The sequence below is a fragment of the Gigantopelta aegis genome, chromosome 3, assembly GCF_016097555.1.
Source record: "Gigantopelta aegis isolate Gae_Host chromosome 3, Gae_host_genome, whole genome shotgun sequence".
In the NCBI taxonomy this organism is placed as follows: Eukaryota; Metazoa; Mollusca; class Gastropoda; order Neomphalida; family Peltospiridae; genus Gigantopelta; species Gigantopelta aegis.
This window is the reverse complement of record NC_054701.1, coordinates 87,269,034-87,294,878: the sequence shown is the minus strand read 5'-3', so window position 1 is coordinate 87,294,878 and position 25,845 is coordinate 87,269,034. Positions and strand designations below refer to the sequence as shown.

The window sequence follows — 25,845 nt, the reverse complement described above, 5'->3', positions numbered from 1 at the left end:
ACAACGTAAAGCAAACTACTTCAGATCATGAAAAAGAAACATGTAGGCTGTTTTCCAAAACATATTCCCTAGAAAATAATAAAAACAAAGCAAACATGTGTTCCAAACAGAAATTTATTTTGAGGAATTTGCTAGAAAAAAGTTACCAATTTGAAAATAGACAGTCTATGCTTGAAGAAAAGACAAGAAGATATCATGAACTACTTGAAAGTTCCATTGAGGATAGTTTTATAACTTGAATGGGAGTTCTTCACGTTGTACCGCAAGATGTAATATTAATAACAGTCACCAATATAGCCAAGATGAAAACAAAAACAAAGTGCATCAGGAGTAAGAACAGTCTGTTGTCTGGTTTATCAACACTTTAACAGCCCCAATCTGTGTGGCCGCGGTTAACGGTTGTGATGTAGACTGTGAGCGAGTGCAGGTGCATGTGTTATGTCAGCACATGCATTATAAATCAAGTTCAAACTACGGACGGGACTTTGCCTCTGTGTTTTTGAGGCATTCTTTACCATGTTCAAAAGTAAGAATCTAAACTGATAGGTTTGTTATTCAGACAACTGAAACAAAAGAAAAAATAGCATTTTCGTTGGCAATCCTTACTGATCTTGTATTCACACAAACTCTTGTACTAACTTTAGTTCTTTTGAATAGAGAAGTTAATGTTTCCTTGCTCTTCACATGTTTACATATAAACCATCTTAACAGAAAAGAAACTCATTTACAATGAACTGAACTGAACTGAACTGAACTGAACTGAACTGAACTGAACACACACACACACACACATTCATTTGTAAGAATACCATTTGAAAGGTGCTGCCAAATCAACAACTAAAGTGAGAAGTTTGAAGCATACCCAGGGGTGTGATACCTCATTTAAAAATAAAAGCTCAAATGATCTATAAAAAGCTGAAACCTCTTTATTATATAAGTATACATGTTTCAGTATCCAAAAAGAAAGAAGCTGCAATGAGATAAGAAGCTGAAAAATCACATCCCTCATACAACTACTGGTTTTGTCCATAGTCTGTAACAAATTCTATAATTAAACGATCAAGACAATTAAATATTTACCTCTTTAAGAGACACAGGTTCTGCGAAGACGTTGGAGGTATCTCGCTCCTGGAGTTGGTCGAGTGTCTGACGTAGAAGAATCACGAACGGTTGCAGCTCAAACTCAGTGGCCAGTTGGTGAATGCGTATCTACAAAACACACAACTCTTTTATTAACCAAGCCTTCAAAGCTCATTATTAGCAAGTTACTCATGCCTTAAACTGGGCCTAAAATAACTGTCAGCCTTCTAGCAAATTCTGACTGATGGCTAGTCAAACTTACTGTTTTGTTTTTCCCCACACAAAGAGCAATTCCATAATTTGAACAGAATGCATATAAATGTAGCCGTCAAATGTTTAAACCCTCAGTTTCAGGTTCTCTTAATAAAATTTTGGTTATAGGGCCAAACATATTATTACCAGGATGTCAGTGTAACTGTTTATCAAAGTTTAACTAACAATTGAATTCTTAAACAGGCATTAAATTTGGGGAATTTCCGACCCAAAATTGGTGCTACATTCAGTCTGCATTATTATTTGGTCTGGACGAATGTAAAATATGGCAGACTCCATTTATTAAATCTGAGCAGTAAGCAGTTGAGAAGAGAAAAAAACAGATTTCAAAAGGTAAGAACTTAATTTTAAAAAGATACTCTTGAGTCAGTGTGTCAGCCAGAAAGACATTTTTGGGTATGGTGCTATGGAATTGAATCCAACCAGTCAACAGGGGTTACATTTAGGGTTAGGGTTAAGAAAACCATACAGTAGTGATATGAGTAATTAATTAATTTTGTCAAAAGGTTTTTTGTTTTTTTAAATCAGCAAATTTTTGGGGTATGCAGGGGTTGAAGTTTAATTTTGTTTACCATTATCCCAAAGGAATAGTGAATTTCAAAAAACACTATTCCGTCTAAAAATGTATTATCCCTTCAATTATTAATGTACCACTAGTTTTCCTGACTGTGCTACGTCGCCCTGTACAACATTGCGTAACGAACAATTGTTTATATACCAGTCTATGCATTATTACTGCGTATTAGCTGGAATTACAAATGAACTCACTCCAAACATTAGTCTCAATCAAAAAGATGTTTATTTTGTATCGGTAAGTGCATGAGAAAGGTCTTAGTAGCACGAGGATTTGTTCTGCAGAAAAAATATAGCTGAAGAAAAAGCGTAAGCAGACTAGTCGCAGGCGATTTTCGGTATTCCGTGCTTTATTTTCACTTTTATGACGGAATATTGGAAGAATTGTTTTACTATTCCATTTCGAAATTTACTATTTGCGGAATAGCGTAAAATTCGACCCCTGGTATGGCACCATACCTGTTTTACCATCTGGCAGAAACATTAAGTATTAATATTTTGGACTACATGTATATTTGTTCAAACAATATTTGTGGTCCATGCTATCCAATTTCCAAATGAAATAAAATCAAATATTTTAAGTGTACCCAAAAGAAATGAAATGAAATAACAATGAAACAACTGATTAGAACATCATTTTAAATACAGCGTAATCATATATTGGTCTTCATCAAAGCCAACACAAGGAATCGGCAAAATAATGAAATGGTCATGTCCCGTGTTAACAAGCATTACAAAAGATCATTCCCCTCCGAAACGAGACAGGCTGTCCAAGCTTAACATCGTTTGAAGGGGGTCCATCCCATGGGAAGAGTAATTGACGCATTGAGAGTCAAGTCATGACTGTGACCGGCCAGACACCACAGTACTGAAAGGAGACCAGTCTATTTATGTAACTTGCGGCTAAGATCGTGGCCATGGCCAGAAGCTTGTTGTTTTTGTGTGTGTACAGGTCACCACTGTGGCCAGATGTGCCCAACAATGGATCTGTCACATGCATGTCTAATTATTATAAAACTATTTACTGGAGGTCTGTTAAACAACATGCATAGGCAAAACCCTAACTGGGAGAATAAAATAAACAGCTGTAGTAGTACAACAAAACATAGATGTTGTATTTGCTCATTTAATAATATGATTCTGTTTTTTTCATTATTGAATCTCCTAAGTTCAAGGGTCATAACCTTCAAAAACAACTCAATTTTTTATTTTTTAAAGTCCTGAAAACTATGTTTCTCAGACAGACAGCTGCATGGACAGACAGAGACAGAACCTGTAATCCTCTCCAGTTGGAGCATTAGGGGACAAGAAAGAAATATTTTATTTAACGACACACTCAACATATTTTATTTACGGTTATATGGCGTCAGACATATGGTTAAGGACCACACAGATTTTGAGAGGAAACCACTACATGGGCTACTCTTTCCAATTAGCAGCAAGGGATCTTTTATTTGCGCTTCCCACAGGCAGGATAGCACAAACCATGTCCTTTGTTGAACCAGTTATGGATCACTGGTCGATGCAAGTGGTTTACACCTACCCATTGAGCCTTGTGGAACACTCACTCAGGGTTTGGAGTCGGTATCTGGATTAAAAATCCCATGCCTCGACTGGGATCCGAACCCAATGCCTAACAGCCTATAGACCGATGGCCTAACCACGAGGCCACCGAGGCCGGTCATTAGGGGACAAATGATATAAGGTAAACGACTGCAACAACTGCCTGCAAGCTTACATAACAGAGTGTATTTTAAGCAGTGAACCACCTATTGCATTAACTGGGTCACACCTCAATTGTTATAAAGAACTAAGTAGGAAGTCTGTTCCTGTCCTGGACGGAGGAGGAGCCAGCACTTGTGCCCAGGAGCTTGCTCTGAATGTGCATGTTAAACCCACTTTGGTCTTGGTCTTGGAAATCTGTGAGTCAGTGAGATCAAAATGGACCGCATCTCCCCATGAGGTAGTTCATCACCTGTATTGAACCAGTCATTGGGGAATCCCCAGCCTGACTGTCAGATATACACACTGTGTACACAATATACACACTGACATTTCGCCTTAGTTGGCCTTCTGATGCAGAAAAGTGAACTGACTGTTTGTACATGTTCCTCTTTCCATGGGTTATCAGATACCATTACATGTACATGTAGAATAGCCTACTGGCAATGTTAGCATTAAATATAGTGTAAAGTAAACAAAGTCAGAAAAGATGTTTTGTGAAAGATTTGCTTGTAAATTTAGTCTATCCCCCTACCAATATCAATTTCAATTTCAATATCAACTTTAAAAAACCCATTCAAGTGAAATTTAAAAATGGAGTTATTAAACAAGATTGGTTTTATAAAAATATTTGAAAAGAAATGATGTAATGTTGTTACAAAACTGCCTATATGAAACTTAATTTCCATTAATATGAAAGAAATATTACGTAACAGTAATAACAATATATAACTTATTAACATACAGTGTAATATTAATCTGTTTGTTAGCTTTTCATAGTCAGACATTAAAGTATATTATTCAGTGGCATAGTGCAGCATAAAGTTAAAACTAACAATATTGTTTTTAAAAATATTCACAATAAGTTATCGAGAACTAATAATAGACATGTGTAGTCAAATACCTATGAAATATTTTCTCTCAACTGAATTATTTAACTATTAATAATATTACAAATGCACAATATATGAAAACAGGGAAGAAGAAGAAATGTTTTATTTAACGACACACTCAACACATTTTATTTACGGTTAAATGGCGTCAGACATATGGTTAAGGACCACACAGATTTTGAGAGGAAACCTGCTGTCGCCACTAAATGGGCTACTCTTTCCGATTAGCAGCAAGGGATCTTTTATTTGTGCTTCCCACAGGCAGGATAGCACAAACCATGGCCTTTGTTGAACCAGTTATGGACCACTGGTCGGTGCAAGTGGTTTACACCTACCCATTGAGCCTTGCAGAGCACTCACTCAGGGTTTGGAGTCGGTATCTGGATTAAAAATCCCATGCCTCGACTGGGATCCGAACCCAGTACCTACCAGCCTGTAGACCGATGGCCTAACCATGACCCCACCGAGGCCGGTCATGAAAACAGGGAATGAATAACATTAAGTAAAGAAAATATTGGAAATATAAATTTGTTTGGGTGAACTTCAACATACGGTAAGTACTGTAGTTCAGTTTGATCAAGAAACTTGTAAAATTAACTGATCAACATAAATACCACCCCTGGGCAAATCGTAGGTTCAAAAGAGCACAGAAAAAGTGCATGGTGTTAATACAGATTATAGAAGTAATCACATGGATAATCTTCCCTACAGATCTGCAAGACTACGGCTTACATGTGTCCTAGTAAATAATCTACTGGCCTTGATAGCTGTTTTGGCCCTTCGTTTGGTGACACTGCTCTGTGTTCAGAAAAATTCACTTTTATTATAGAGATTTCCACTAGTTAAATGGTACTAATTATTATGCAACATGACTTAGTTTATCCTCAAATGACCATTACAATTTACTTTGCAGGTACATAAAAGTCATTACACCATTTTCATTTTTTCAGATAATAATGCAGCATTATGCTGGGAGAATAAATCAATACAAACAAAAAATGTACTGTTACAGATAACAAAATTCTACTCACAACTTGAAATACCCCATATATAAGTAAATATTCAAGTCATCAAAAAATGTTTGTGCAATATTTTTAAGCAGAAGATTGGAGCCATTAATGTTTTAAATGACTATATCAACATGGTAATTGTATTTTCTAATTTATTCTCATATAGTTAATGTGACATAAGCCTGACTCGCCTGGAGTATTTCAAACTGTATTTTCAATAACATACTCTTTAAATCATTTGTTTCAGTATAGTATTATATACAAACGTTTTGTGTCACAATAAAGATACAAAACTTAATCCTTGCTAGATTGGTGGTACTCAATTTGTTTTCAAAATCTGGAATAAATAAAAAAAATTTTACTATTCCAACTGTATTGCAGGATAACTAAAAAAACTTAGTTACTGCCTTAAGCTTTTGGCTTTATCCTGCTCAGGTCGAATGGCAAATTCTAATCATTGCAGGATAAAAACGACATTTTAACCTTCTGATATCTCACCCGACGTCACACCAGTCGACATACTGTACACTGTATACAGTGCATTCTCCAATTCATATTTCCCCACCATTTTGCATATGACTCTCACCGGAAATACAACACGGGGAAACACTGACACTATGGCTGCTTTAGGTTTTTGTTTTTTGTTTTGGAAAATACCTTGGATTTTTTAGTTAAAAAAGTAGTTTTCAGCAGATATTTTTGCTTGACAACAATGGCAGCACGGCGTGGTCATTTTCATGGATCAATAGCTGATTGTAACGGCTAATTTGATAATAAATTTGATCGTTTTACCAACAAAGAAAATCACCAAATATTGGGATATGAATTGCAGTTCTTGTTCTTCTTTTTTAAAATTCTGGTCAGAAAACTAGTTATTGGGAATAATGGATATAAATACTGGACAGCTGGCCACAAATGCCTTAAGTAAACGTGACTTTTTCAATTTTTTTGCCCAATTTTAATCAACATTAATTGATCTAAAATATAAAAATTTGAAAAACCCACGAAAATAATACATACCAATTCAAATATGAACTTTATTTTATGTATTCAGGGCTTCTAGAATCTTTATAAAATCCACTAGCCATGGGATCAGTGATTTAAAAAATGTACTAGCTATGATAAAAAAAATCACTAGCCCTACTTCACTTTAAGTTAATACAATTTTTCTAAATAATAGTAATAATCAGATATGACACCTAAAGATTCTTAGAGGGAGATAGAGCTTAAAAACACTAACATTGGGGGAATGGTATGGGGGCAGGATATTCATATTTACAAAATAGACTTAACTGCAACATTTGACCAAAACAAATTCACTAGCCGTCAGGCACTGCAATAGTAGTTATTTACTAGCCCAACATTGAATATCACTAGCCATGGGAGTGGGGCTACCATAATCTAGAAGCCCTGATGTATTTATAAAACATTTAAGTGAATATATGCGAGTAAAAATTATAAACTTGTACCCACTCAATGTGGTTTTTGTCAAAAATTAATCCAGTAGTCTAAAGGTTAAAGGATAGGACAATTAAGGCATTTGGCCTGGTATGCATATTTAACGATATATACTCTTCAAAAAAAGAAACGCAAAAGGGTACAAATGGGTTATAACTCCGATTTTATGTTTCCTACCGGTTCATGCTTTGTGAATATAAGGTCATTGCATGTCCCAAACACATTCCCACGGTTACATTCGATAAAACGCAGCTACTGTACAATAAAGTTCCAAAATGTGAATATTCGCAAAAACGCAGCCACGTGCAAACCATGTCACCACTGCACGTGCGTTGTCTGCACGTGCAACATGAACACCGACAGTATAAAAGTGCAGGGTGTTCGCTTGCCTGGCCTCTGTATCTGGCCGACAGTTGACAATCCAGGACATGCCACGTCTCAGTGAACCGCAGAGAAACAATGCCATCGGCCGACTAGACACAGGCGAATCCAGAACGGCCGTTGCCAGGGCATTCCATGTGTCCCCAAGCACCATCTCCAGACTGTGGGACCGTTACCAGCAACATGGATCAACACGTGACCTCCCTAGATCCGGTCGACCACGGGTCACTACCCCGGGCAGGACCGCTACATCCGGGTACGCCACCTTCGGGAACGATTGACTACTGCCACCTCCACAGCCGCAGCAATACCAGGTTTGCGCAGGATATCCGACCAGACCGTACGGAACCGCCTACGTGAGGTAGGAATTCGTGCCAGACGTCCAGTTCGAGGTGTCATCTTAACACCACAACACCGTCGACTCCGACTGCAGTGGTGCCAGATTCATCGACAATGGCCTCAACTGCGATGGAGACAGGTGTGGTTCAGTGACGAGTCCCGATTTCTGCTCCGACGTCATGATGGAAGATGTCGCGTGTATAGGCGTCGTGGTGAACGTTATGCGGCAAACTGCGTGCAGGAAGTGGACAGATTCGGCGGGGGTAGTGTCATGGTGTGGGCAGCCATCTCACACACTGGCAGAACTGACCTGGTCCACGTGCAGGGCAACCTGAATGCACAGGGCTACATTGACCAGATCCTCCGGCCACACATCGTTCCAGTTATGGCCAACGCCAACGCAGTGTTCCAACATGACAACGCCAGGCCTCACACAGCACGTCTCACAACGGCTTTCCTACAGAACAACAACATTAATGTCCTTCCTTGGCCATCGATATCACCGGATTTGAACCCAATTGAGCATCTATGGGACGAGTTGGACCGACGCCTCCGACAGCGACAACCACAGCCCCAGACCCTGCCCGAGCTGGCAGCAGCCTTGCAGGCCGAGTGGGCCACCATCCCCCGGGACGTCATCCGTACTCTGGTTGCTTCAATGGGCAGGCGGTGCCAGGCAGTTGTCAACACACACGGAGGCCACACCCGGTATTGACTCCAGATGACCTTGACCTTGGTGGTGTGTCCTATCACTTACTCACAATGGACTAGAGTGAATTGTGAACAATCCTGCAACATTTGGTAATTATCGGACTCACCATTCAATAATTAAATCAATTCTCCAAATGTTACGACAATGTGGTTTTGCGTTTCTTCTTTTGAAGAGTATATAATGCACATTATTGCTTAATATCAACACGTATAATCGTATAGTTAATTAATAAAACGGTTAAATGTGACGACTATTATATATAACGGGCGCAGCCATTTTGTACCATCTCAGTGAGTACGCCCTCTGTCGAGCTGGTGGTTACGTAATACTTAACGCGTCACGTCAGGAATGAGCCTTAGAACTAGAAAAACACAATCTACCTGGTTTTTGCGGGATAATAAATAGTCATACATTGCAATGTTCTGTAATAATACATATCCCAGTAAGCCAACAGTAAGTATATCCAGCACTATATATATTATTTTTCAATACAAAATAAAATACCATTGTCAAAGTGGCTACACAACAAGTCGAAACAATTAACAATGTTTTTCCCATGCATTAACCTACGTACTGAAATGATACACGGAGTGTTTTCTTAGTTAATTGGTCTATGCTGTTAGTTGCTTCTACCTGTGATTTCTGATTGGCAGGTGTGTATTTGATTGGTAACCAGACGAGCCAATTAATTGACGCTGTCTAGACACAAAATACATACCGGTATTGTGGAATATTACCTGTCGCCCCTAAAATCGTAATGGACATGGTTTATTACTGTAAATAGTTCTGTAAAACTATTGATTAAGTAGACTTTTCCATCTACAACCACAGAACTGACCAATTACGTAGTCCCAAAGAAAAGAAAATTATCACTTAGGTATCGTGGGTTGTCGTTTTTGATCCAACGTAGCATACCAATAGGCCTAATAGTGTACATTTTTCCTTTGGATTATTTAACAGAGAAAAATACTATAACCCCATTTTGTTCCGTTAATGCAACTTGAAATATATTTAGTTAAATAGTTTATTATATTATTACGTCATTTATGCTGTTTTACAAGTCAGGTTGATCAAAGAGAAGCACCTTGTCAAAAATTACTGCTTTTGTTTACACTGTACATACAGTAGATGGTCAGGAGCTGACGTCACTTCGCCCCAAGCTATCCCACCGGACGTCACAAAAACGAAACAAAATGGCTGCCCCCAGTTAGCAGGAATAATCATGGTTTTTTATTAACTCTAGCAAATGAAAAACGCATTATTTTAAAGTGTCAGTATGTGTTGGTGGTCCGGGTATGCATCTTTCCAACACATAAGGCTCTTGTTGGAGTTGACCCTACCTTTAAAGACCAGTTATTCTCTATGTATATTGACTAGACGATTTTTCTTTCTTTCCTTTAAATATTTACAGATTTTAGATCTTAGCTCCTCCCAGTAATTAATTTCCTTCAATGTACAATAATCCATAATGACTTAATTATAGTACGTGACATACCATCATGTATATAAGATTTGATGATCCTATAAGCAAGATATAACCTGGACAAGGATTTCTTTTAATGTAAAAAGTAGGTCACAGTGACCTGGATATGGCATGCAAGACACCACCATCCCATGCTGCACTTATAAGCAAGGTTTGATGATCCTATTAATTGATAAGGAAGATATGGCCCAGACAAGGTGTGCAGTAATCTATAAAAATGAGGTCACAGTGACTTAGTTATGGTATGCAACATTCTGCCATCCCATGCTGTACTTCAGGGAACACTGTCTTCAAAATCTTGATTAGCGATATTTGTAGTCAATTAAAAAAAATTGATTAGTATCTGATGTTTAATGTTTTAAAATTGTGCAGCATTCTCTGAAACTTGCATATCAAATCGTGACACGATACTGAACGAAATGTTCCCTGAACTTGCATGCAAACTTTGATGGTCCTATATGAATGAATTAGAAAGATATGCCTTGGACAAGAAAAGTTAACAGAGGTATGTACAGGTATGTACACAAGTTTCAAAGATCACTACACAATTTTGAAATATTGAACAGTAATTTTCAAATGACTAGAAATATTTTTAATCAAGATTTTGAAAACAAAATGTTCTCCACATATAGAAGGGATGATTTTCCGTTTCTGATTTTGCCACATTCCGTTGCACAAGCAAGAATTACTAGCACTCACTCGACTGCACGTGTATCTCTGTAACCTAACTAGCATGTCATGTGCACAAATTACATATTCAAATGAGGTCGGGTCAAGCTGGATATAGGCCAGTGATTTTGAAGAAAAAAAAATGTAACTTAAATGACGCCATTTTTTCAAAAAACTAAAATATTTGATGAGAATTATATATTCAGAGCTGGTTTAAGGAGCCACACGGCCTGTAGCACAAATAACAGAGGGTCCCCCTCCCCAGGATATATATTTTGCAACCCCATCAGGGAGAGGGGAAATGTTACCTGGGAAAAATTTATGTACACATCACCGCAGGGCCCCCTGAAGTGCGGGGCCCATAGCACGTGCTACATGTGCTACTAGGATAAACCAGTCAGACGTAAGAAGAAAAGAAAAAGTGTTTCGGAAATAACAAAACAAAAAAAACTCTTTTTGAGGCAATATAGAAAACAATTAGTTCAGTAATAAATATCTTGTAGTAAATTCCATAGCATTAAAAAAATGCGTTCCCCATGGGAGAGACTACAAATGTGAAATGCTTCCGTACAGATTAACGAATACGCCCAAAGTTTTCCGAAAGTGCGTTTTCCAACTAAAGCGTCACATAAATCGGTTATGCTTATGGATCATAAAAAGAATTATAAAAAAAAATTCAAAATTGAATGTATTAGAAATCTTATTATATAATCAACATTCTAAAATTATATTAGTACATGTTTATTTTTATATTTCAAGTTAAATTTCACGGCGTAGATAAAGTGACATGGGTAAACAGTCACATGCTTTGTTGCAAGCTTACGGCAATTAAGCGTAACTTCCGAGAATGAACAGTTCTGAAAGTGTTAGGGATACAGTGCGCTCCACGAAAGTTGGCATACAAACCTCATGTACATGATTCCTCAACTTAATTTCATCGTCTACCAGTAATAAATATCTTGTAGTAAATTCCATAGCATGAAAAAAAGGCGTTCCCCGTGGGACAGGCTACAAATGTGAAATGCTTCCATACAGATTAACGAATACGCCCAAAGTTTTCGAAAGTGTGTTTTCCAACTAAAGCGTCGCATAAATCGGTTATGCTTACGAATCATAAAAAGAATTATTAAAAAATATCGAAATTGAATGTATTAGAAATCTTATTACATAACCAACATTCTAAATTTACATTTCAAGTTAAATTTCACTGCGTAAACAAAGTGACATGGGTAAACAGTCACATGCTTTGTCGCAAGCTTATGGCAATTAAGCGTAACTTCCGAGAATGAACAGTTCTGAAAGCGTTAGGGATACAGTGCGCTCCACAAAAGTCAGCATACAAAACACTATGTGTATATTATCAATACTGAATCTTAAAACTACCAAAAATATTTATAATGGTGCTCGAACCAGAAATATAACTTTTGAATTCCGTTACTAAATTCCACTTGTTTTTCCATGATCATAGAAAATTATCCCCTCTACATACAGCCCTGTTCATATCCGGTAGAGTACCTTTATCATCGGTATTTATTTTTCTTCAATTACAATTCAAGCCAGATTATCCCTCTACTTAATAGTAGTCAAGTTAACCAAGGTAAAATTGACCCTAGTACGACTGTACAAAACTGTGAAATTTTAGCTCTGCAGTTTAGTTGTTCTTTTTTCACCAATCAGATACTTAACAAACCTCATGTACATGATCCTCAACTTAGCTTCATCATCTACCAGCTAAGCAAGTACCGTATATTGCCGTGTATTAGCCGACTCCTTGGATAAGCTGACCTCTTAGTTTGACCCTAAATATCTAGTACAAAATCATCGGCCTGGTGTATAAGCTGAAGTCATCTTTTGTCCAGTTGTATGTTGAATCGATTTCACTAATACTGTCAACAAATAGACTTGTGCTTTTCTTGTTCATTATATTTGTTTATACAATGTAACATCTACCATGCCGTGAAAAATAATTTAGAACTGATAAAGCATAACAGAAAAATAAATAATTCAAGCTGTAACAACATATCACTGCACACAAGTAATTAATTTATTCACTGGACAGCAAAAAGTAAAATCATTGAGGCATGTTTAATCCCCCCACACACACAGAAACAAAAGATCATGCGGTCCATGACTGCAGCTGTTCACTGCATATGGTATGGTCATGTGACAATTGTGGGAGTAATTATCGTCCTGGAATTCATGTTATGTTTTTTCAGTCGGTAATGTTAATAATGAGCTTAATTTATTTATGGCATTACTTTACAGTTTAATGCACCCTCCCAACAAAACAATATTAGAAATATAATACTTGTTTGAAGAAAAAACACTGTTTTGTATCTTAAATTTGCTATATGAAAGACTGGTCCCAGCACAGGTCAAACAAAGATGGAGGACAGTTTGTAAGAATACGTTTTTACCATTGAAATGACAATAAAACAAGTAATTTTTTCTTATTATTCATCAAACTTATAATGCATTCAATAACAAAAAACTGCATAATATTGCATGATGGGGTGTTTTATTTATACTGTGCACAAATTATTGTTATATAATCTGTGAAAGGTTAAGGATCTGATCAAAATTTATAAGTTGCTGTCGGCGTATTTTCGATCAGAATTTTATACTCCAATTTGTTGCCTCCATGTATCAGCCGACTCTCTTCATTTGGAAAGTGTTTCTAGACTTCAAAAGTCGGCTAATACACGGCAATATACGGTATGTGTTAAAAACATTCTGAACCTCTATGCTAAAGTGACTACAAAGATGGCCAGTTATATTTCTGTAATGTAGTTCTAACAATTGTATAGAGGCAGTGATTTTCCGCGATCGCGGAATCGTGGAAATACCTATCTGAAACGGAATTCCCAATTTTTTTCCAAAACATTATTTAACTTTAAATAGCGCATTTGATTAATTAAAATTTATTTTTCGAACTAGAAACTATGGACACTGACATCTGCCTGTGCTACGCTATGACACTAGTATCTTTATATGTTACGCCAAATGTTTAATGTAGAGTATCTAGATGTTTTATCAGTCATGTTTTCTTCGCTTATTCCCGGCTATTTAACGGGAAAAACCAAACATTGTGAGCTAAAATTGTCCGATATTTACTCAAGTGAAAGATATATTATGTTATGTTTGCTTATTAATTTTTAACATTTGCGGCATTGCCATGATGTTATATGCCACTGGTGTGTGTGTGCTCATTTGCATCACTGAGCGTGCCTGCGTGTGTGTGTATGTGTGTGTGAGTGAAACAAAAACAGAATTTGTTTAATACTGAAACGGGAAAAAACAGAATTTGTAACATTATGAAACGGAAAAATCTGAAACGGAAAATCAGTGCCTCTAATTGTACTATACCTGTTCTTGCTTCAGTTTCTCTCTCTTGCGAATTAGTTCCACGAGAAGTCTAGCCTTTTCCAGATCTTGACGGAGCCGCTGCCAATATTTAAGCCTCTCTCTCAATGCATTGCTCTGTTTGTCATTCTTCGTGTGCTGAAACAAAGACATCATACTAAATATATCGAACAATACTTTTCAACTATCATATTGTTACATTCCAAAATAAACAATAGATAATTCGCATTAATTTTCTTAGCATTGGCATTTGCACACCATTCTTTAATATCATTTCTCTATACTCCCACAAAAAATACATATTATTCTCCATTATGACACCGACTAGTGGGTGCTATTTCACAAGTTTACATTACCAAGTATTTTTGTTATAAAACAAAGCGACAGGTCACTGATGATACCAATGTTTTCCAAGAGGAATTATACATCTCAATATCAAGCGTCAGAATGGCAATTGACAGTTATGGTTATAATCATCAATATCCAAATGGGCTACCTTTTTTGTGGGGTTTTTTTTGTGTCTGTACATAGAATTATATATATATATATATATATATATATATATATATATATATATATGACTATACATTATTTTAGAAACTGCAAAAACCGTAATAATCTATCAAGAAAGATGGATGCATGTAAGAAAATAAATACTTACATGTTCTCTGTTTCTTGTCATATGACTAGACTGGAGTCTTCGAAGTAACGGTACACCAAACCGTGATTGTCGTTTTAATGTCCAGTAACTTATAAGTCTCTTTAAAAATAATTCTTTCTTTGGAACATTAAATAAACTAGCTATTTTGGAAATTCTGAAAAAGAAAAACAAATGTTATGAGTTATCAGTATACATGTGCAAGGCCTTATTCAGCCGCCATTAATTTATTATGGTCCATTTTTAATTGGTATTAATAAAAGTTTAGCATTCAGATTAAGATCCTAGAGGCAACTTGGTCTACAATCAACAGGAAAATAACTTGATTCAAACATGCATTCCAGTCCCAAGCAGAGCCCACATAACATCAATGCCCTTAAAAATGCTTTAACAGTTAAAGAGACTACTTTGTTTGCTGCCATTTTAACATTGAAAAAACTGAGGGGAGTGATATTTGCTCTCTTAACTCAGATTATGGGGAACCATTTAAGATATTACCATATTGATACCATATAAATTTATATGCTGAAGAGAACAACAAAAAATACTCTCCTTGAACCAATATCAGGAGAGTGATTGGGAGTGAGAGAGATATCTCCCCTTAAAAGGTGACATCTTATTTTGAGTCTAGTTATTTGGGAACACCCTTTATTGCCTCAGCTTCGGTGCAATCTAAAGTCCTGTAGTTAAAATAAACATAAAATACAGATCAATATATCTGATAAATAATTGCATAATAAACTGATGCATTCTTACCTCGTTTCCGGTATTATGGGAATAGATACAACAGGCAGTGCATTTCTTTTTTCTGCTAGAATTTTCCTTGCTTTTCTCATTTTGATACGTGATTTCTCTTTTGCCTTCTTGGCAGACATTGTCTTGTCTTGATCGTCTGACACATTAGGACTACAGTCAGAATTAGCGGGAGTGTGCACATCACAGTAGGCAGTCTTACGCACTCCGGCCACGATTCCATTTGGTCCACACTCCCTGACCGGCTCGATCCTCATGAAGAGACCAGCCTGCTGAGCACAAGTTACGTGAAAAGCAGTGTAGCAGTTCGTTTTGTGACACTGAATGCAAGCACCAGAACCCCGCTGTTTACAAATGTAGCAAGTCAACTTCTTACGAGCCGTGGGTATACGCTCGATACCGTCTATGGGTTCTAAAAACACAGTGTTGGCAAAGCCAACCTCTGGGATCCACAGAGCACAGACAACGTGAGCCCACCGGCCGTCTTCGGTCTGCTTGAACGCCCCGCCCTTGTTGGGACACAAGCAGCAGTCGACGGCCCGTGACGGGGACTGGAGGCAACGGCGACATAGCCACTGTCCCTCTGGGATGTACGGAACACCATAACACTCCTGATGCACGGCAAGGTTACACATGTCACAGAAAAGAATCACATTGCTGTTCTGACACTCCCCGTCCATACAGATAGAACAAACAGCGTCTTCATCTATAGACGGGTTCGGGTCCTTTCCCGAGGTCTGACTTTGGAAGAAGGCTTCCTTCTCGAACCTGTCCATTAGAATTTCAAATACTTCCTGAGAAACTGTTAACATATCTTCATCTCTACGTTTTTCATTTACAAGTTCCAGCCAAGCATGATCCTAAAGAAAAAAACAAAGGTGGTTTAAAAATTCCAAAGCAGTTGATTATGAAAGTACAGCAATCAGGCTGATTGGTAACATGCTAGAAACAATCTGCAACAATAAGTTTCAAAATGCTGAAGGCAAAACCTTTTGCAGATAATTAAAAATTCTTAAAACTGTCAATACAAAATGGAAAACATTAATACAAACTGGTGATGTACAAACATGTTTTTATATTTTTAGTCCTGAAGAAACAATGGAACATCAGTGAAGTGTTTTAGAATGAAATTCCCAACTGATTTTTCCATGGACACCCAAAATAATTTATTATCTGGAAATATTTTTAAAACACAAGTGCTTTTTATAGCTTTCAGGTACTATTTACATTAAATTTCATGAACAATCATCAACATAACCTACCACTAGAGCTAAAGTACCTGACCTCACCATGAAAAACAGTGAGGTGTTATTATTATGCCTGTATATACCAGATACATTCACACCCTAAGGACAGCTAGAAATCTCACCTCTTCATCCATATCATACTCTACTTCTTCATCCAATTCTTCTGTTGACTTTTCCATGTATCGATAATATGAAACTGGTCTGGATGGAATACTGGATGGTTTTATATATTCATCTAGCACTTTAACCTGAGCTTCTGGCAACTTTACCACACTTGGTGTGTTCGTGGCATTCTGACTGCCATTAGTAACTTCCTTGCGAACTTTGTTACCATCTTGTGATTTCAGACCTTTCTGGGAAGACTTTTCAGCTTTCTCTTCTTTTTCTGTATTATTTTGATTGTCTATTTCTCCCTGGGAAATAATTTCCAAAGGTTCATAAATGTCTATTCTGTGTATGTGACCATCAAAATCAATTTCAACAAGTCTCTGTGCCTCAGCATAGGTCAGCGTTTCTCTGGTCGGTGGTCGAACGAACTCAGGTGGTGTCGGAGATCTTCTGTTTGAGCGATGATGCCATCTCTGAAATTTTCTTTTCAACTTTTTGGCTGGTGAAGGTACACAATTTTCTGGATTGTCATGATCAAAATTATAAAGATGAAACTGAATTCCCGAATAACTCTTGTACATCTTTCCACAACTTGGCAAAGGACATTTATATGGTGGTTTTGTTGCCTTTAGATTTTGGCAAAATGTTTTTACATCAAAATCATATACCATTTTGGGTTCCATTTTGATAATTTGTAGATGTGCGTCTATGAATGATGTAAAAAGCACTTCACTTGCCTACAAAAAAACAGAAAATACAAAAACAGTAAATTGGGATATATTTCCTGAGCAGCAGGCCTATTCAGGAGTGGCTGAAACATGCTGACAAAAGTATAACCAGCAAATTGAGAAGACATGACCAATCTGAAGGCCCTCCACTCTAGGGGTCTATGTTTATCCAGTTATTTGGTTTACTGAACCTAACGATTCCGTCCCAAGTTGAGCCAGGTAACATTTCGCAACCTATTTGATTGGTTCCCAACTACTAGGCAATTTGGTTTACTATGAAGCACATTTAAACCAGTCTGCCAGGTTATTTATTTTATAAACAGTAACATGATATATTTTATTGGACAGGATTTTCCAGAATATTTTCGACGTGTGGAAGAATTTTATTTTTCGTATCAACTCAAGTGAGTACAAATGATAGCGATGGGGACCAAGGAAATCAATCATAGATGGCTGGAAAAATGCATCTAAATTCTATTTTCTTTCTGAGGGAAAGCCCCCCCCCCCCCCCCCCCCCATCACAAACACAAATATTTCTTTCTAGCAGAAAATCCTGGACACAAATCATTGTTCTGTTTACACAACTTTAAATACATGTGAAACACCAATGGGTACATAACTAAATGTTATATTCTATACTGTATTACATAAAAAATTTTTTTTAGGATCACTAACTTTTTTCAAACATTAAAAAATCCCATCAGTGTTCTCCCAGGGTAAAAATTAAAGGAGGGTGGGTATGCAACCCTGCTCTCCCCCACCCCCAAAAAAAACAAAAGAAAAGAAAAATTTAATATCATTATTTTAATAAAGATTTTAAGATATCTGAAAAATAATAAAGTTTGTGTAAAGTGATCCCCTAAATTGGGATAACATGTCTGTTCTTTTAATTTTTCATCAAATGAATTGATCGCATTGATATCAGCAGCACTTTCGGTTTTTGTTAAGGCGGTGTATATATTATTTGGCACTAGAACTGGGCAGTATATCGTATATACTGTTCGGTATCAGTATCATGTCAATATAGATTTACTGCACTGAGCAAATTTCAAAATAAAGAAATTTCAGTATTTAAAAATGTTTCCCGCACTAACAATATCTGACAAACGCAAAATGGGCAAAGGCTCTGGTATGTGCTTTTCTGTCTGTGGGAAAGTGCATATAAAAGATCCCTTGCTACTACGGTCGACAACAGTCACTTTTCGCACCCTTGTTTTGGCTTTGTACACAATAAATAAAACAAACTGTAATTTTTTATATGATATATTTGACAAAAGGTACTTTTTATTTCTTAAAACTTAAAATTACTATTTTGTCCAGAATTATAAAAAATAAAAACATACCAGTGTTGTCCGTTTGTTTTAGAATTTTGACAGTGGTCAACAGGCATCGAAGTAAGCATTGTGTCTTGTAACCCATTTGCAGGTTACCAAAAAATATAGCCTGGTAACCTATAGGTTACTACAACTATATGAAAGTTCGAATTGAATTCCTGTTACTACTACTTTTAACGCCCTTACATGTGTGCCAGATGCAAACTACTTGGCACACATCTAGTTGACGCTGCTAAAACGTGGACGTTCTGAAATTATATCGGTGCGTGTGAAGATCGGTACGAGAGGCGAAATCCTGAAGTAAATTGATCTAGTGGGCGCTACTTAAACGCGGATTGCTGAAATTGCACACGAACATCGGTGCAATTTCGTACAAGAAAACGAAATGTGGAAGTAAATTCATCAAGTGGACGCTGCTTAAATGCGGAATGACTATAATTGCTTGCAATTGCACACAAATATTGATGCAATTCCTTACGAGAAAATGAAACGCTGAAGTCCAGAATGCATTGCCTGGCTTACGTTTGGAAACGAAAATACCGAAAGTTGAAATATGTGGAGAACGAAACACTGGTCGACTTTTATTACATGTGGTAACCTCCCGGTGACCTGAACAACCGTTCTTGACTTATTTTGATGCCTGGGTCAACGTTAGTAGTAATGTGGTGAAGCATTGTAATAATATAGCAATTTTGAATTTGAATGACATCACTTTGCATCTCCTTACAATAACTATAAAGTGGGTACATGACATTTCCATTTCAAGAATGGTGGAAATATTCCAGTGCAAAATTGCTATTGATTTTAGTTTTGTTTGAACATTACTGATGCACCTGAATGCAGGGTGTGCACTTTACAGTCGCCTGATCGCCCATGGCGAGTCAAAACCATATCATGTGTCGCCTGCCTGGCAACCGAAAATTTCCGCATATTGTATTATGTATCAAAATGCAAATAATTAATGTTTGTAAAAGATCGGAAAGTTATTTTTTATTTATTGTTTTCAACTGGTTTCCTATTAATATCTGCGCAACCAAACCCATATAGGACATAATAGCAACCACTTCCCCAGTATATCGAATACTAGTACCGTATATCTTCGCCTGTAAGTCGATCTCGGCTATAAGTCGAGTCCCTAATTTCAAGCCCTGAAAACGTATTTTTTTATTGACCCGTTTATAAGTCGACCCATGAAAAACTACTTATAAATATTAAAATATTTCTTATTTTCAGCACATGAGAACAATAATATTTGAACAAAAGAAAATTATTTTACAAACTTCGGTTTTCACGTTTTGTACATCGCAATATAATCAGACTATTCCAATCAAACTATCATTATTACATAGCATCAAAACGAAATATTCCCTTAGTAGAGAGTGAAAGCTATTTGACTGTTACTGTATAGTATTGTACAGATGGTTTTGTGCACAGACAACAACTTTATTTATAAACACTGACAACAGATCACTACGATAAAACTGAAAGTATCACGTTTTGCCGCCATATTAATACATGTAAGGAGGATAACTCTGGAAAGTACACTGGTTTTTGTACCAAATGATGTGTGTCCCTATTGCTCTAGATAGTGAACTGCAGAGATCAGTCTATTTTAAGGGAAAGCTCAGTAATATTCATGAAGTTAATCACCGCCAAAACATTGTTTGAACAACCATTAATGCCAGTGACCAGATTTCAAAATAAACTCAGGCAACAGGTAGTTAGTATTGTTTACATTTTTACTATTAGTGATGACTGTTAATTTAACTAAGTGGACTGTTGTCTTGGCATGTGAGTGAGATCGTACGCCTTTTCGCATAACCAAAACCGTTCTAATGCCAAAAAAAATAGGTTATAAAAAATAAATATGTCAAATTAACATATTTGAGTATAAATACATGGCATACTTCAACAATAAAACTTGTAAAATAATCCCCAAAACAGTAATATTTTTTGGTGAATTTTTTTTACCCTCTTATAAGTCGACCCCCCAAGTTATAAAATAATTTTTGGGTGAAAAAAATTCGACTTATAGGCGAAGATATACGGTAGTCTAAAACAATTTGGAATGCCTCGGCCGGTTTTGATTATGTATTCAGAAAACCTCAGCCACGTAAATGGTGCAATCGGAACACCTCGGCCATGTCCGTCTTTACTTTCCATTTAGTTACAGCGGAACAACTCATCACATTCTGCTGCGCTATGTTTCGCCGAAAGATTTTGTTTACGAGCCTGAGTTACAATGTGTTGGAATGTTTTTGTTTCTTACAGAATATACCGAGTCTACTATACCAAACACCCAATCATCACTGCCAACGATGTCAACAACAGCTATCATTGCCTGTGCATGTGCAAGTGTTAAATAGGAATGCTGGTCAACTCGCCGCAAAACCAACTCGCCTGAGTATTTGGACAACTCTCCCCAAACTTTACTGTCCGTAAATATTAAATTTAAAATGGACATCTACAACTCTGGTGTCATTTTATTTATTAATATTACAATGAAACTCCGCTATTACCACCACTTATTAAATTGTTTTATATTGGGGAGATCTTAACATCGGATAAATAATAATCTATTGCAATGAACTGTCAAGCCTAATTTAACGTTTGTGAGTTTGTCCCTTATTTCCTTCAAGGAATGATCAGGCAAGGCTTTTGGACTCCAACTGGTGTGCATATTCAACAATATTTAATGCACATTAGCTTAAAATGATGGTATATTAATTTTTAAAATGGTAAAGATATGAGTTGACTAAACAGTGTGTGGCGAGTTGACCAACCGCATTGGGGGCGAGTCGGTTTTGGGGCGAGTTGGTTTTGGGGCGAGTTGACCTGCTCCTGTTAAATAGTATTAATTATGACTTTAACTTGTGTTATGTTTATTTCTCTAGTGGATGTGATTATTGTTTGTACAGATTGCTGTCAACTTAGTAATTTTTTTAATTCCTGGCCATACGGTCATAAAAGTACCGTATTCATTCCAAGACTGATGTTTGATTGTGTGGGTCCTGTGACAACATAATAATTATAATTTAATTACAACAGTTTATAATAAAACTAAAACAAGTTCTGTTTCCTTCTTTTGTGTTGTTATTATTGTTTGTACATGATAACATGTTTTTAAAGTGCAATTTAAGTAACTTCTTTTTTAAAACGAAATTCGGTCGGGGGGCCATTCAAAAAAAATCCCAAGTGCATACCCTGTGAATGTGTTTGAAGAAAATCTTGTGATTGATTTCAAGTGAAATAACAGTGAGATATGCTAAATTTATGGTGTATAAAGCCAAAACAAGGGTGCGAGAAGTGACTGTCATAGAGTTTGATGGAAAAATTTAGCAGTTTTCCTCCGATAACTACGAGTCAATATTACCAACTGTTTGACATCCAATAGCCAAGGCCCTAATCTTGTCAGCGAAAGGAGCAGGGTTTTTTCCCACTGAAAGTCAACTCAAGTCGTTAAGTTATTAGCAGTAGTGAAAAGTTGAAGTCACCATAATGTTCTGGACCTAATCCAATTTCAAAAACAAAATCGGACAACAAACGTCAAGACTCCGACTTGATTAGTCATAGCTTACTTGACACCTTGTTTTCACTTTGACGCAAGACTGTATCCTTGAGGAACCTGAACCGATCTATTAACGTGAAATGATTTATACATGTGCGCACTGTAATGTTTTACCTTGTTCAATTTATTATCAAAATCAAACAAATGTTAATACTCATGCCAGTTTCTGTTGTGAAGAGATCAAATACATGTCATAGTCTAATGTTGATATTCTTCTAATACATCATTAGCCCATAAACGGTGATATTGTTTCTCAAAGTGACGTGTGCTGCGACTAGTTTAGCGTTGTTAATCCTCGGCCAGATTAATTTCAGTAGTGTCAGAAAATACTAATTAATACTTCAATTGTAACATAGCGACACTTAGCCCGAGTACTCTGACTGTAAGAGAGCTAGACGGACATTTGGACATAAACACGCTCACATTACAGTCAGAGACCAACATATGTCTTTTTTTGGCAATTCCTGACTACCACACGGTAGGCAACGAGTCCCGCTCTAATACCACAACAATCCTATGTTTGACGTCAAATACCTTTACATCAATCATTTTCGAGTTAAGTGATACACAAAATCCACATATTAATCACTAATACACATACTACAGAAAGAAACCCGACAGCACCCACATTCAGCTACGCTTCGTGACACTCCGTCGCAACAATTGCAAAGCTCGGCGATCTATTTCGAGACGTAGACCACGCGATCGCACACTGGGCGATTCCGCCTTGTGCAGCAGTTACAGGGGCCGTCTCATATCAAGCGAAGTTACAACATGGAAGAGTTGGCTAATGCCGTTTTGGATGAATTTGGATTTCATTACGTCATTAAACCAAAACAATTACACATTATTGATTCCATTTTGAATTTGAAGGATACATTTGGGGTGTTATCGACAGGATACGGCAAAAGTATGTGCTACGTACTGCCTCCTCTTATGAGACGACCCCTGTAACTGCTGCACAAGGCGGAATCGCCCAGTCTCGAAATAGATCGCCGAGCTTTGTAATTGTTGCGACGGAGTGTCACGAAGCATAGCTGAATGTGGGTGCTGTCGGGTTTCTTTCTGTAGTATGTGTATTAGTGATTAATATGTGGATTTTTTTTGTATCACTTAACTCGAAAATGATTGATGTAAAGGTATTTGACGTCAAACATAGGATTGTTGTGGTATTAGAGCGGGACTCGTTGCCTACCGTGTGGTAGTCAGGAATTGCCAAAAAAAGACATAGGTTGGTCTCTGACTGTAATGAGAGCGTGTTTATGTCCAAATGTCCGTCTAGCTCTCTTACAGTATCAAGTTCAACTACTTAATATCACATTTTTAATAAAACATACAACTGTTTTGTTGACATTCTATTACCGAAACTGTATTTTATATGGAAATATCACAATTAGAACCAAGTTTAAAATTAGGACTTTTTTCTGATTAAACCATGAATGCAGAAACTGACGAAACATTACGAAATGTACCGATAAAAGTTCACAGAGCCTATTTTTATCAAACATCACCCCTTTCTACTGGGAAGGGAGAAGTCACTTCTACTTTTTCAATTGTAGATTAGGTCCTGAATAGCTGATGATTATTAAATCAATGTGCTCCAGTGGTGTCATTAAACAAAACAAACTTAACTTTTAAGTTTTATTTATAAATGAAATAGTTCCAAGGCTTGAATTTATCAACAGAACCACACAAAAGGTATTCAGTCTTATATGACATATATTAATTTTTTGTTACACAATCCACTAAATCAGATTTGTGGCTTAGTAATGAAGGAAAAGGGAAATATAAAAGGATTATTGTTACGTTTGTTAAACCGGAAGTGACCTGCGCCAAGAGGCCAATCACCATCATGGCGTCGATTTTTACCGAAATCGGAAATGAAATCTCAAATAAAAAATTCGCTATACACTGTTATATCTTGAACACAAGTTGGCGTAACATTTAGCAAACGTTTGTGCTTGATAATATGATGCAGTTCAATAATACGATGAGTCTTAAAGTAAGCTATTAGTTCAAATATTAGTCGGCGACCTGAATCGAGAAAGACAAAGATGTTACAAAGCCTACATGATCGCATTTATTTATAGGGATTAACCGGCAATACTGATAAATTACAAGTATATTGTGTTATTTACTGGTTACTTACCCTCGGTTAACAATAGTTCTGGTCATTGTATGAGAAAAGAACGTATGAATTTCCAATGAAATGGGAAAATAAATTTCACAAAACACAAACTAACAGCGTCCTTTCGAATCATCTTGTACGCATGCGCTGGCAGTTAGAAAGCTGTTACTTCCGGGGCGGGAATATTCTTAGTTGTAATAATACAACTTTGTTGTTCGTGTATAAAAAAGATTACAAACATGGGTTTTGCATCACCCGCCTGCTACCGATTCAATCGGACTGCTGGTGCTCCCTTGCACCTGCCAGTGCAGGCGGTCCCCCCCCCCCCCCCCACCTTTCCTGTCATTGACAGAGGGGCCGGCTCCTGTGCCCAAGACAGGCGTGCGCTACAACAGCTTGTTCTGAATGTGCACGTAAAACCCTATGACCTGACCTGACCTGGGTTTTGCATTTAATAATCAAAGAGTTATAATAATACATACATGACTAATTTGATGGGGACATTATGGATGAAAACAAAACGTGTCACGGGTTGGTGGGGAGCAATTTTAGGGAAGGAAAGTCCAAAAGAAAATCGAACATGGTACAAACAACCACAGTTTAAAAAAAAAAAAAAAAATATATATATATATATATATATATAAAATTCTCAATATATTTTCCAGGAAGCATGATTCGACGGTTAATTAATATAAACTTTGGTCGTCGGTCTAGACCCCACTCTCCCCACACACACACCCCTTGCTAAAATTCACGCACACGCGCTTGAGGAGGTCTTGATCCGGCTTTAAAAGTGTGGGGGGGGGGGGGGGGCGTGTTTGTGTGTGTTTCTTACACCGAATTACGTCAACAATGACGTTTGTACAAAACTATGATAAAAGGGATGACTACTTGCCATTTTAAATAAATAATTAATACAGTAATTAAATTAGGGTTGTTGTTTGGGTTTTGTTTGTTTTTTGTGTTTTTTTGTTGTTGCTGTTGGTGGTGGTGTTGGTGGTGTTGGTGTTGTTGCTTTTGCTAAAGGAAACAGGGGGGGGGGCATTTATATAGATTGTCCCCCGGCATTGAAAAGTGAGGGGGATGCGTCCCCCCCCCCCCTAGCCCGAGTACTCTGACTGTAAGAGAGCTAGACGGACATTTGGACATAAACACGCTCTCATGAGAGCGTGTTTATGTCCAAATGTCCGTCTAGCTCTCTTACAGAGTACTCGGGCTACCCCCCCCCCCCCCCCCCCCCGTGCTCCAGCGATCGACGCCCATGGAGGAGGTAAGACTAGGTAAAAGTCGTGGGTCATCCAGCGGCTGCACCACAATGCCTGCACTCAGTTGGACGAAAGTTAAAGTTTGTTTTGTTTAACGACA

At 37.2% G+C, this 25,845-nt stretch overlaps 1 protein-coding gene across 4 annotated transcripts in view; it reads right to left on the bottom strand.

The window, feature by feature from the left end:
• The window catches only part of LOC121369254 (peregrin-like), a 57,781-nt gene extending 33,129 nt beyond the window's left edge, over window positions 1–24,652 (bottom strand). For 3 of the 4 annotated variants that reach the window (XM_041494213.1, XM_041494214.1, XM_041494216.1), the window contains exons 1-6: window positions 24,502–24,652; window positions 16,737–17,459; window positions 15,371–16,227; window positions 14,618–14,771; window positions 13,960–14,094; window positions 1,081–1,209 (exon numbers count right to left, since the gene is read on the bottom strand). In XM_041494213.1, coding sequence (XP_041350147.1) covers window positions 1,081–1,209; window positions 13,960–14,094; window positions 14,618–14,771; window positions 15,371–16,227; window positions 16,737–17,405 — 1,944 coding nt within the window. In that variant the 5' untranslated portion in view covers window positions 17,406–17,459; window positions 24,502–24,652. The remainder of the gene's footprint in view (window positions 1–1,080; window positions 1,210–13,959; window positions 14,095–14,617; window positions 14,772–15,370; window positions 16,228–16,736; window positions 17,460–24,501) is intronic. The other variant, XM_041494215.1, reaches the window with a different exon arrangement.
• Between the last annotated feature and the right edge of the window lie 1,193 nt (window positions 24,653–25,845).